This window comes from Vigna unguiculata, chromosome 2 (assembly GCF_004118075.2).
Source record: "Vigna unguiculata cultivar IT97K-499-35 chromosome 2, ASM411807v1, whole genome shotgun sequence".
In the NCBI taxonomy this organism is placed as follows: Eukaryota; Viridiplantae; Streptophyta; class Magnoliopsida; order Fabales; family Fabaceae; genus Vigna; species Vigna unguiculata.
Genome location: NC_040280.1, coordinates 17,944,170 through 17,958,730, shown reverse-complemented (window position 1 = coordinate 17,958,730; position 14,561 = coordinate 17,944,170). Strand labels below are relative to the sequence as shown.

Sequence of the window (14,561 nt, the reverse complement as noted above, 5' to 3'; positions counted from 1 at the left end):
TTCCTCTAAGTTTGTTGAGCGTTTTCCCTCTGCGTAAGTAGAGCTCTAAAACCCTCTCATATGTTTCTTTTTCGTTTAAAATCTTTGGTTCTGTCTTGGGTTTGCCCCTAGAATTTTACTTTCGTCCTTATGTTCATGTTTTACAGCTCTTTAGTTCGTCTTGGAGTTGTGGTGCTCATTTGTTGGGTCTTTGTTTTGTTTTGCTAGCATTTGTCCAAGTAAGGGAAGTTAGGGTTTGCATGTTTTTGTTTTTCAATATTCTGCTTGTTTTGGTTTTGTTTCATGTTTATATGGCTTGTTTTCTGTTGTGGTTGCCTGAAAAATGTTAAAACATTGTTTGGCTTCGAATGTCTGTTTGTTGCTTGCATGAACAATGGAGAGAACTGATATTTTTGCCCAAGGGAGCATGTCTTGCCAAGGCGAGAATAGCAAAAGTTCACCCTGGTTTCTGCTTGAACTCTCGCTCAGGCAATGAGCTTCCATTTTGAGCGACGAGTTATCTCGCACAGGCGAAAAGGTCTCGCTTAAGCGAGAAATCACTGAAACCTCACTGTTCCACTACTCGAGCTCTCGCCTAGGCAAAAGCCTTTAACTTGAGCGAGGGACCCCTTTCGCTTGAGCGAGGGCTCATAACTTGAGCGAGACTGGTGCAAGGACATGCTATAGTGCTTTTCTTTTCTATGTTGTTTGGTTTCATGATTGAGTGATTTACCTTAAGGGCATGAAGTATGATGTCATGTATGATTTATGAGATTAAATGAGGTTGAGGCTTTACTGTACTGGATATGGAATGAATCATGGATTGATTGGTTGGTTGAGCATTGACATGAAATTATAATGCTTGAGATAAAATTGTGGTTCTAGTGTGAGAAATATGAATGTGGTATGAGATAGACGTAATTCCATGAATATCTTGGTGAGGTTTCATGGTGGTGTTGTAGTGTATATAATTAGATAAGGATTCAAGTAAGGTTGCATCTTGAAACTCTAAAGAATCAGTTAGTCTCACGTAGAGCAGACTGATTCAAGTGGTGAGAATAGCAGGAGGCCCTAGTATTTGACAAAATAATGGCCCTATATGATTGAAGGCTAACCTTGTGCGTGGTAGAGTGAAACTCATTGGCAATGGCTCTACAGAGTAGTAGAGGCCACCACAAGTACATGCATCTAATGAATCCGATCTCTTTATATGTATTCGAATAATTGAGTCACAGAGTCTTGCATTGTTTGCCATCACATGTTTGAATGCGTATAGTTTTGCCTATTTGGAAAATTGTTTAATATTGCTTGCTTATTGTCATGTTGAAAATTATTTTTACTTTAGCTTACCCTTTTTGTTTGTTGTTTGTTCTATGTTTGACTTTTCTCTTTGCAATGATCACCAAATTCTTGGTGTGAGCAAATATGGGAACCCCTAGTGATCGCAGTGATGATGGAAATGCTGCAGTCTAGTCAATCATGGGTTGGTTTTTGCTCATTGGATCATCTTTACTGTTGCCTTTGTAATTTCTGTGCTCTAAGCCTTTTAAACAACCGTCAAACTCTTAAATTTCGTTATGAGTCATGACATCATTGTGTGCCTTAGTCTTTCTTTCTCATTATATTTATGGATAACTGTAGTAATTAGTGAATTCTATATATATTGTTTGTCACTTGTTCTAAAATATTATAATTATGCAACTTTTTATTTAATAAAATTATGCTAGTTAAATGGGATATAGCACATGATTTCCTAAAACTTATTTAGATCAGAAATTTTCTTCCGAAACATTCATTTGAAACCGTATAAATCATAAATCTTCCGTGGAATAATGAATCTGAAAAGCATGCACCACTATTTGTACATTCCTATTATTACAAAAAATTTAATGGTTTCTGAACGGTGTCAATGCGAATCTAGTCGGCTAAAGTGCCGCACAGCACGAAGAAAAGTGCAGGATTTATGTATTGCTGTATGAAAAAAAAAAAAAGAAGGAAAAATGGTGATATAGAGATGAGGAAGGTGAGGGTAATTTGGAGATAGGGAGGTCTGGCACCGATGGAAGAAGAAAAAAAGTAATTAGGAGTTATAATACTATTTAATTAAGGGATAGAATGGAGATTAAAATTTTTATAGGGGTGCAGGAAGTAGCAGCCCAGAGCATGAGATGATGAATGAGGTACTTGGGATGGAAAAGGGCTTCACCACAAAGACCCAAACAGTTATGGCTGGAATAATATATTACATTAATTTTTTAAATTGAAAGCAAAGATCACTTTGGTAACAGTTAAATAAAAGGGTTTAAAAATTCATGCACAATTGCTGTATCACCAATTAAAATTAAAATTTTACTTGTAAAATCCAGTAAGCCCGTTTTTTGTTTTTAACAAATTATTCAAATTGATATGTTAGAAAGTGGCATTCTTGATATTCATCTAAAATTTATGAATGATTTAATCCTTGAAATTCTTAAAGACAATATAATGTTTGAATTTCACAACCACCATTGGTTAATTTAATTTCTCAATTTGGTAACCATTGGTTGACTTGGTCGCCACCAACCAAATTGATGAGTGTATCATGAAATTCGATATTGAGTTGAGTGGTGTATATCAAATTAGACCAAAATAACTTGTACATGGTTGTCAAACTCGAAGATTAAATTGACAATCTATTTGACATTAAGCATCCAAATGACAATTTTTTTTTATCAAATAATTTTCTTTAGAAAAAGTTATCGAAATAAATCTATCTCAACATTATTTACAAGAAAATACCTCTTCATTTTCCAATTGAGAATTTGGTTTGAAAGAAGTATAATTTTTAACCATAATAATGGTTTCTATTATCGAAAAATTGGTCCGAATTTGATCCCTTGAATATTAAATTCTATTTGGTTTTTCTTTTTCTTTGCAAAATATTAAAAAAGGAGACAGTGAAAAAATAATAAAAATTATAAAAATAATAGTAAATATTTAATATGATTTTGTTTTTGGGTTTTAAAATAATATCATAAACTACAAATAATATACATAATAAAAATAAACTATTTAAAATAAGGAAATATTGATTTGGATTGTGTAATTTAATTTAGAATATAAATAGTAATTAGTATAGTTTTTTTAATAGTTATGAGTACGTTAACAAATAATAATAAAAAAGATATAATAGATCACAAAAATAATGTCTATAATTGTAATAATCAATCATGATAAAAAATTTAACGCAAGCAAGATAGAAAAAATTGAACAGAGTCCACTCAAGATAAAAATTTTAATCCTTCAAGTATTCTCTCACGTGTTTAGACTTGTGATTACACCCATGATACTCATGTAAGCAAACACTACCTCACTTAATAAGATTTTGATATTCTGAATCATTGAATAACACACAATCATGGATCAAGAGGACATTACAAGGGTGTAATAGGTCAAGGAAAAGGTAGATAACTTTTAGATTTTATAGGATAAGAGTAAAGGAAAGAACAAAGGAGTAAATATTTGAAAATAACTCTATTTTTTCTCACAATTTGAGCAATTTCTGTATTTGTATTTTTCCTTCTTTCTTTTCTCTTTTTTGTTTTTTTTCTTTTATTTGCCAAAGATTTTCATGGTGAATTATTTTTATTAGAGGTCATTACTTCCACACTTATTCAACAACACATTACCAAGACGATTGAAAAGTTCCTTTATTTTCAAGGTACAGAAAAATATAGTTTTTTTCTTTCAAGATTTTGCAATGATCTTAAAAACAAGAAAAAGGTCCACAAGTTCAAAGGAGTTATTAGTGGATTATCATCGAGGTAGGTTAATGTAGTGATTGGTTTAAAATAAGAAATATCTTGATCATCTCAATTTATGCAAGTAAACAAAGTTGCAAAAGAGATAATCAAGCTAAGTATTAAAGAATAAGCTAAACATGAATGAATCACATTACAAAAATAAGAATGACACAAAGTGGTTCCAAGTTGAAGGTTGATCTGAGGCGGCCTAAGTTGAGGGCCTAGCCAACTCAATATGAGTCTAGGATTGAGTCGACATGGGCCCAGGTTTTGACTCGAAATGGGCCCACGTTGAGATGAGTTGAGTCGAGTCAACTCGCGCCTTAGGTTGAGCTAAGTCATCCCATGTCCTGGTGGAGACGAGTCAACATGGATCCAAGTAAAGTCAAGTCGGTTCTAATCCAGGTTGACTCAAGTAAGCTTTGGTCGATGCTAAGGTGAGGCAACCTAGACCAAGTCAAGCCAAATTAACCAAACCTAGATAAACACAAGTCGGCCTAGATCTAGGTCGAGCTGAATTGGCCCAATCTATGTCCAATAGACTTGATTGCATTATATATTAAATTGATTTTACTAAATTCATTATAAGAAAATATCTCATTAATAACCAATTTTAGTGACCAAAAGTTGTTAGTCACTATATTGACCAATTTAGATACCCATTTACAAAATAAAAAAATTATTGGTTACTAAACTAGTCACTATTATGAATAAAAAAATATAATTGGTCTTTAAATATTGGTTTCTAAAATTTTGCAACAAAGGTTTTAACAACCAAAGAAAATTAGTCACTAAGCATTGCTACCAAAGATATTAATTTCCAAATTAGTCTCTAATTAGTTAGTGACCAATTTAGCGATCAATTTTAATTTTTTATTTATAATAGTAATTATTTTAGTAATCAATAAATTTTTATTTTAAAAATTGATGTATAAATTTGTTTTTGTAGTGACTAATAACTTTTAGGGTTAAATATGTTTTGGTCATTTAACTTTCAATGAATTTTGGAATAAATCCATTTCAAAACTTTGGACCAATTTAATCTTTCATCTTTCAAAATACGTGAATTTAATCCTTTTAATCAAATTTTGTTAGGTTTATTTGATGTTTCGTATGCATTTCAGGATTGTATTTGAGTTATTTATACTGTTTGACACATTTTTGCTTTAATGTTAAGTCAAATACTATTATGAAACACGCTTGAAATGTCAAATAAACTTTAAAAAAATTGATTAAAAGGACTAAATCTACGTTTTTCGAAAGATGAAGGACTAAATTGGTCTAAAATTTTGAAATGGACTAATTTCAAAATTCACGAGACAAAAACAGATTTAACCCTAACTTTTAATCAATAAAATCGGTTGTTATGATATATTTCGTTTAGTGATTTAATCTAATTAATAAAATAAATTTAATCTGAATTTAATCCAAATTTAATTAAAATGGATCCGAATTATATATCAATCTATTTTATTGAATTTTTATTGAATGTAAATTAAATCTAAACTCAATTTTGAAAAAATTAATCTATAACCACCTTTATTAAATGTAAAGTGGGAATGCCATGAATATTTGGGGTCATGCATTGATGGATACGAGTTGACTGATTGAGTAGTTTAGCTTAGTCCAAGTGCCTTCTTTATTAATTTTGTTTTGCCTGATCCACGCGGAGAGTTTCTGTTGCCATGTTGCAATAATGCAAAAGGGAACTTATTCTCCAAGGACATCAAATCCCTTACGTAAGCTTTCAAATTATTGTTCTTAACTGGAGTAAGCTATACCGACATGTGTTTTTTCAATATAAAACTTGACTAAATCATTAAATAATGCATCATATGTTACGACCTTAAGTAGGCTAGTGTACTTAGCAATCAGGATAAGGATAAGATGGTAAAAATAAGGTTTAATTATGTTGTGGTTCTATTTTGGAGTTAAAATCTTAATTTGGTATCGAATTTTTAAAAGTTTTAAATTGGTTTTCTTTTTTGTTAAAATGTTTCAAAGTTTGCTTTTTCTGTTAAGTCTGGGTTGATGCTGTTAGAGGAAGTATCACGTGTCAGTTCCTGGATTTTTTGACTAAACCTGAAAATAAAGGTTAAATATAAAATTAGTCTATATACGTTTTGATTTTTAATCTTTTAAAAATTAAAATTAGTCTATTTTTAAATATGGATTTAATTTTTTTAATATAAAATTTATAAATATGTTTTTTAATTTATATTGAAATGTATCAAATAATTCAAATATTATCATGAAATATATTTAAAATATTAAATAAATTTAACAAAATTTTATTAAAAAAACTAGATTTATATATTTTTAAAATTAAAAAACTAAATTAAATAAGTTTTATAGATAAAATAATCCTAAAAATAATAATATTTTTCACATTTCACGAGTTGCAGTTAACAATAATGAAGTATTAACCTTTTTGACTTTGTGATGATTTCAATTCAATTTATATTTTCAAATATTTAAATTAGATGTTAGTCCGTGGAAGATATGAATTTTTTTTGTTGAAAAATAATATAGTCAATTTAATTAAAAAAGTTGAAAGTTCTTTATCCCATTGAAAAATGAATAATATAAAGGTCATGGATATTATGAAAAACAATTCCGGAGTCTACAATGATATATATGATATATTTATACGTAATGTTATATCAAATTTATTTTCACCTCTCAATCTGTGAGATCAAATAATAAATTTATTTCTATCAACACTTTAAATATTTTAATATTTAAAGTATAAAATAACGTGAGTAAAAGACTATAACTACTTAGTTTTCTTTAATTGCAATCAATTAGTATTATTTTTTCAAAAAAAAAAACACACACACAAACATTTTCTTAAATGGTTGGTATTTTTTATTGAGTTGAATATATTTTTGATTTCTTAATTTTAAGTAAAAATTAGAATTAGTCCATTTTTGAAATTTTGATTCAATTTAGTTCTTCAACTTTAAAACTGTGTCAATTTAATTTTTTAATCAAATTTTGTTAAGTTTATTTAACGTTTTAGATACGTTCTATGATAATTTCGTAATTAATATTATGTATTAGAGGGTGTAAATAATTTAAATATTATCATGAGATACATTTAAAACATTAATTAAATTAACAAAATTTAATTAATTGACTAAATCTATATTATTAAAATTTGAAGATTAAATTAAATAAAAAATTCAGAGGAGCAACTAAATCGAGTTGTCTAAAATCGAAAAAGAAAAAAATATATTTAACCTTTTCTTATTCTACCGGAATGTTAAAGATTATTTAATACTAAATATTCAATGTATTAGTGGTAGCACAGCACAAATTAGTTCTGGTAGGGTCTAACGTCCATAACATTGTATCACAGAAGTAGGAATTAGTTAAAGCTTTTGATTCCTACTACACGTTACTGGTATACGGAAAGATCACATTCACCGAGCAACAGGCATCATGATTTCAGAGAACTCAACCCCAGGTGTCAAATCTGAATTACCATGCAGAACAGCATTATCTTTTCCATCTGAGACACTGCCTTCGTTTTTCTGAAGATGCATTGCAAGAACAAGGTTCTCTAGCACTTCACCAATGGATGGCCTCTCCGCCCCTCTTTCAGCCAAACATTTCATTGCAACTCCTAAATATAACTCAAAGCACTCCTTTATTATCTTTTCTTTCAATTTGGGGTCAACTATTTGCTCCACGTTGCCATTCTCAACGCACGACATAGTCCATTCAGCCAAGTTAACATGCTCATCATCATCTTCACCTACACTTACAGCAGGCCTTGCAGTGAGAACCTCCAATAACACCACCCCAAGTGAGTATATATCAGATTTCTCAGACAACTTGTGCCTTTCATAGCACTCGGGATCAAGGTAACCAATGCTACCCTTCACGTTGGTGGTGACTAAGGAAGGGTAACCTGCTTTTGACAACCCAAAATCTGAAATTTTGGGCACCCAGTTGTGATCTAAGAGTATGTTTGTTGTCTTGATGTCGCGGTGGATGATCCTGTGCTTTGTGCCAGTGTGAAGGTAGTGCAAACCCCTTGCAACTCCAATGCATATCTCAAGACGTTGAATCCAACCCAAAGGGGATTCATCTCTCTGCGTCAGATGAAGATGATGATGTAGACTTCCATTGGCCATGAACTCATACACCAATATCATCTCCCCATCCTCATTGCAATAACCCAAAAGTGAGACCAGGTTATGATGCCTAAGTTGTGAGAGCAAAAGGATCTCCGTCTCAAATTCTGAAACACCTTGCTCTGACATTAGATTGGCACGTTTAATGGCCACGTAAGTTGTGCCACCAGTGAAGCTACCCTTGTAAACATTGCCAAATCCACCACTGCCTATAAGTAAATCCTCATGGAAGTCATTTGTCCACAATTTTATCTCTCGCATTGAAAATTGAGTGCACAGTAACCACTTCTTTGCCTTTTCAATTCGATTAGGTGTGTGCACAGTGAGACCGCACCATGAAACGACCCTTCTAAGGTTGATCACCTTTAACCTGAATAGGAGTAAGCAAAGGAGAATTGGTAGCACCACTGCAAGAAGTCCACATCCAATGAGGACGAACTTGAGTTTCTTAGAACTTTTATTAAAATGTGGAACATGGGGACCCTTTACAGCTGTTCCAGACAAGAGGCTTTTGGGAGGGTTTAGTCCTGCAAGACTCTTATCACCGAAGTTGCTAAGTTTAAAGATCTCCACACCATTCAAGAAAGAAGTATAGTACATGGGTTTGGAATCCTTGTATGGGTGCAGATCAAGCCACAAATCCTGCTTTCCTTCATTAACATGTGGAATCATCACTACGTAGTCTTGGTGTACAGCAGCTCCGGGCTCCCCACCCCAAGCAATTATATCAAATTGTTCATCAGCTGTTTGATTATTTAAAAATACGGTAAAAACTACCTGATTGATCTTTGTTATACCTTGATAAATTTCACAGAAGTGAAGCCTGACAAGATAAAGGAAACCAGAATCAACGGGAAAAAACCATGTCATATTGTAATTTAATGTGATAAGTGGATTTTGAAATGGAGCCATTGAGCGGGATATGCGGTAGACATCTGCTGGGGCTGAATATGGTGGAGCATTATCAGAATACAAAATCAGCATTCTCATATTAAAAGGTCTAACTTCAACATTACCCCCTAAAAAGTAAACTTCATCGGTGTCCCAACTCCGAAACATGCCCGTGTCATATTTGGGTGAGATTTGCTCACCTCCTACATTCAATCTGTACAAGGTTTCCATGGCAGAGTCATTATAAATGTTCACAACATCTTGATCGTGGCCAACTAAAGGAAGAGGAGCATCATCACCACCCATCGTGTATAAATTAAGTGGCATTGAAACGACTTCAATCCCATTGACAAATGCAAAGGCATAAGAGGAATTATATGATGGGTAGAAAGTGAGTTGTAAAACACTCCCACTAACATGCACAATGAATTCTTTGATGAAATAGGCCAAGTTGAAGTAATCAGCGTTGAGGGAAGCACTGAAGTTATGGAGAAGAGTGAAGTTAGCAGCACTTACTGATAAGAAAGCATTGGAGATGTTGAGATTGATGTAGGAAGCTGGGTAGAAGTGAAGACGAATGAATTTGGGACCTGGGGTTACATTGAAAGTGTAGGTGAATTCAGAGTGAAAGATCCTTGCAGTCATATAGGGAACTTCAGGAATGGATTGAAGAGTGTTAGGGGCTCTCACTGCCTGAGACTTGGTGTCAGCATCAGAGGGAACATACGGTGAAACAATGTCACCATTCCAATTCCGGCCATCATATTGCACAAATTCTGATGTTTTGGAGCCGCAGCTGAGAACTATGTTCTCTGTAGGAACATAACTGCCATCATCAGCAACTGCAACTAGTTGTGGGTTTATGAGATACAAGATAAAAATGTAACCCGAACATATGACAGCGTTCATAATTCTCTGCATCAAACTCGTCTCTCAACAAAGATATTTGAGAAAGGATAAAACAATCAGCTATGGCACTTTCTTCTAATTTCCTAATGATATCGCTTGATTTTTCAACAAAATAATTATTTTCTTGGGAGTCATTTGTCGCCAAGTCAAAAGTCCTCTCTTGGTCCAAAACACTCCACTAGTGCCTATAAGTAAACTCTCCAGTATTTAAATATAACATCTAATTTCAATATTTGAAAATACAGATTGAGTTACATTGAACAAAAGTCAGAAAAATTACTGCCCCATTTTTATTAACCATAGCTCATGAAATGTGAAAAATATGATTGTTTGTATCATGTTCTAATTGCTGAGTACCCTAACATAATTAAGGTCGTAACATATTATCCATTTTCATATTTAATTATTTAGTCAAATTTTATATTACAAAACACATGTCGGTATAGCATACTCCAATTAAGAACAAGAGCTTCACAGCTTCTGTAAGGAATTTGATGTCCTTGCAGGATAAGTTCACTTCTGCATTGTCTATTGCAAAATGCCAACACTGAAACTCTCCGCGTGGACCAGCCAAAACAAAATAAGTCCGCTAAACTACTCAGTCAGTCAGTCAACCCATATCCATCAATGCATGAAAAGTTACTTCAGTGTTCAAAGGCCAAATCTATCTTCACTCTTCAAGGGTGGTTGGGTGTGAAGATATTGTTGATCATTCAATGCAAAAAAGTTAGACCACACAACAAAATGAGGACACCTTTACTATGTAGAGAACATAATTTTACAGATGAACTCATAATGTGTGCCTTCACACCATATTCCTGTGTCACCATGATGAAATCCCACATGATAGAGTCAAGTAGGAATGGCATCATTAGTTTTGTACTACTGCACCTCCTTTGGTTGTTACTATTCATCCATTTAATCACTTGTGATCCGATTAATGTCCCAGATAAAATCCTCCTAAACTGTGGTTCTTCTGAAGCATCATCATTCAATGGAGAGAATTGGATAGGAGATAGTGGATTTAATTTCTTAACTCCAGAGTATGACAAGAGTTCATCCACAGTCTTGCTCTCAAACATGGAAGACTCTGTAGCACCAAAAGTTCCATACTCAACAGCAAGAATAACTCATTCTCCATTAACCTACTCCTTTTCTTCCTCCCCTGGCCTCAAATTCATTCGTCTTTACTTTATCTCATCTTTATATCTGAAGATGAACCCCTCCAGCAAGGCTTATTTCTCTGTAAAAGCTGGGCCTTACACTCTTGTAAGTGATTTTAATCCATCTGATTTTGCAGAAGAGCTCAACTTGAAGTTTTTCACCAAGGATTTCTTAGTCAATGTTATGGAAGACAAACTAATGATTACGTTTACTCCATCCCCTATGATTTCAAAAGCATTTGCTTTCGTAAATGGCATTGAGATATTACCAGTGCCCCACACTATATACTTTCCAGGTTCCGAGGCTCCTGTTACTTATCTTGGCCACCAGAAACCCTTTTTTATCAATGATGAATACGCTCTTGAGATGCTTTACCGTGTTAGCATTGGTACTGACACAAGTAGAGTTGCTTCCAAAATGCTTTTGGAACATGGTTAGATGATTTCAATTATTTATTTGGTTCACAAACTGGAAGTATCCTTGGCGTAAATTATCCTCTTATTACCATGAATGACACTGCTTACACTTACAACTATTCAGCTCCAGAAGAGCTATACAGTAATGCCAGGACCATGGGAAGCAATGGAGATGCTAACATGAAGTACAATTTAACATGGTCTTTCCCTGTTGACTCTGGATTCAATTACCTTGTCAGACTTCATTTCTGTGAGATCTCTGTAGAGGTAACGCAGCCCAACCAAAGGGTGTTCAAAGTGTACATAAACAACCAAACAGCAGAGGAGTGCATGGACGTAGTTGTTTCAGCGGGAGCACCATTTATTCCTTTGCACAAGGACTATGTTGTTATGGTTCCTACGGAAAGTGGGAGAAGGAAAGATTTGTGGATCTCACTTCACCCTAACTTGCAGCAATGTTCCAATTGAGAAGCGAACAAAGAAAGAAGAAAGTTCAACATGTCATCATTGTGGTTTCTGCTACTTTAGGTACTATCTTCGGACTGCTCTTCACATTTTTCATTCTTATCCACAGAGCAGGGAAAAAGTTGAAGTGGATTACTTCTCATATACTCCCTTCAAATTCTAATAGTAGTCACAAAAACATTCAACCCACAGTAACCTCAGGTCTTTGTCATCAATTCACACTTGAAGAAATCCGCATAGCTACAAGCAACTTCAGTGAAGATCTTGTCATCGGGGAGGGAGGATTCGGAAAGGTGTACAAAGGCATCATGCATCATGATGGAGTTACAGCTGTTGCAGTAAAGCGCTCTAATCGTAGATCTGGTCAAGGATATAAAGAGTTTCAAAATGAGATCAATTTTTTCTCATTCTGTCATATGAATCTAGTGTCACTGCTGGGATACTGCCAAGAGGGAAATGAACTCATACTTGTGTATGAATACATGGTTGAGGGTCCTCTGTCTGACCACTTATACAAGAAAAGAAAACAGCCATTGCCTTGGATTCAAAGAATAAAGATTTGTATTGGTGCAGCTCGAGGACTACATTACCTCCACACGAGCACAAGGCACCCAGTGATTCACCGTGATGTGAAGTCAGCCAATATATTATTGGATCAGAATTTGGTAGCCAAGATTGCTGATTTTGGATTGTGTAGAACAGTTCCGTCACTATACGACTCACATGTAAGCACTGAGGTTAAAGGTACTTTGGGATATTTAGACCCAGAGTACTATAAGAGAAGAAAACTGACTCAAAAATCGGATGTGTATTCATTTGGAGTGGTTTTGTTTGAGGTGTTGTGTGGAAGAGCAGCTGTGAATCCAGTGGCAGTGGAAGAGGAAAGTGAGAAAGTTGGGTTGGCAACATGGGCCATGCAGTGTTACAAGTGTGGAAGCATTGATGAATTAGTTGATCCTCATTTAGCAGGTAATGTTAGGCCACAATGCCTGATGGCGTTTGTGGACTTAGGCATCCAATGCTTGGCTGATAGAAGTGCAGAGAGAGACCGACTATGGGAGAGGTCCTCAATACTTTAGAGAGAATCCTTTCCTTGCAGGATAGTTTAGAGGAACAAGAACCTAACACAACTCAGTTTCTATAATAGCTGATGATTAGTGTCTAACCTAATTCAAAATACTTGATTACTCATTGTGATTAAATTATATGATCAATAATTCCAAATTGTTTATCTTTATATCGTATGAATGTAAAATGGACCAACTCATGTTTCACTCAATGAAAGTTTCAGCTAACAACTACGTTTAGATCTTCGTGTATACAGCAAACTATTAGATCTTCGTGGTATGGAAGTTCAACATCCCCACTTGGTCACTCTCTGTCATCCGTACATACCCTTTCAAATCCACCAGGTTAAGGCTAGTCTCAAGACCCAACCCAAAGGAACTTACCTGACCCACATTGGTGAGGGCAAAAAACGATCCCATAAGAAAAAAGTTACAGGTCCAAGTGTCGATTATGTCCTATTGAAGTCCTGAGCTCTCGGTCAGAAATCGATTTGTAAGCCATCAAGGACCTTGGATTGTTGTTTTAGATTGAGGAGCAACATCTTCATGGATGTAAAAATAGATCAAGAGTGTAAGCCATCAAGGACCTTGGATTGTCCACATTTATTTTTTAATTTTATATTTTAAATATTTTTTAAATAAAAATAATTATTTTATTAATATTATCTTTTAAATGATTATTTGTGTAATTTAGTTTCGATTTTTCAAAATATGATACAATTTTGTCATTTTCGTTAAATTTTTTGAATCAGATCTTTTTGATTTGTTGGTATAATTGACATAATTCTAGTATCAATTTTTTATGAAAGATCTTTCTTCCGTTTTAGAAAATTCAACGAAAAAAATCAAAGTACATCAATTTTTAAAAAAATTACAAATAAATTAAACAAATAAATAGATCAAAAGAGTAATTCAACCAAAATTTTAACACCAACAATTTTGGTCGAAAATCCACGACTGCCTTGATGAGATTATTTGGAGTTGAATAAATCAAATTGGGCTAGAGCGACAAGTACTAAACTTAAATGCTTTGAACATTTCAAGGCGATTATTTCTTCTTGCACCTTTCATTTTTCTTCCCGTACCTCCGTTCAAATTTCAAATTACTCTTCACTAAAATTATAATAAAAATGTAAAAGCTACCTCTTTCACCTCACTTTTTTTAAAATAATATGGATAGTGAAATCCAAGAAGTACTTTTAGATTTGAAAATATATTTCAAAGTAAATTCAAAAATTGCATTTCACATTTTGAAATTCAGGTTTTTCCAAATTTGAAAATATGTTACAAAATGCACAATTAAGAATGCTTTTAAAAAGAATTGTATTTTGGAACATTATGCAAATTATTTTCACGTATAGGAAATGTTTGAGAATACACATTTCAAAATGCATTTAAAAAACACACTTTGGATTCTATAGAGTTAACATATTTCAAAAACTTTCCTAACTATATTTCAAATCCCAATGTCACAACCATCATCCCATGCTAAAAAAACCTGAAAATATTACCTTCCAAATGCAGGTAAGGGTAGATTTGTATAGAATGCTCACTCCAAAGGTAGATTTATGGACAAATTTTTCTTCTACAATAGGGATTGCAGAGAGGGATGTGAAAGGGTGAAAGGCTATCACAACAGAAGAAAAAATAAGAGTTATTAGGTTTTAGGGTTTTATTAAATTTTTAAGCAAAGTAAAATGGGGTTTGTGAGTTTTATGAGATGCAAAAAGCAAAAAATGCATGTCT

General features: G+C 33.5%; 1 protein-coding gene and 1 pseudogene across 1 annotated transcript; one reads left to right on the top strand and one right to left on the bottom strand.

Annotated features, from left to right (window-relative positions):
• Positions 1-7,071: 7,071 nt before the first annotated feature.
• On the bottom strand, positions 7,072-9,782 carry LOC114173041 (receptor-like protein kinase FERONIA). The gene has a single exon (XM_028057238.1). It carries the CDS (start codon positions 9,713-9,715, stop codon positions 7,187-7,189), a length of 2,529 nt encoding a protein of 842 aa, XP_027913039.1. The 5' UTR covers positions 9,716-9,782; the 3' UTR covers positions 7,072-7,186.
• Positions 9,783-10,496: 714 nt separating this feature from the next.
• On the top strand, positions 10,497-12,983 carry LOC114173195 (annotated as a pseudogene).
• The last annotated feature ends 1,578 nt before the right edge of the window (positions 12,984-14,561 follow it).

Coding starts and splice junctions, on each gene's coding strand:
- LOC114173041 (XM_028057238.1), bottom strand. CDS start 9,715: ATGCAGAGAATTATGAACGCTGTCATATGTTCGGGTTACATTTTTATC.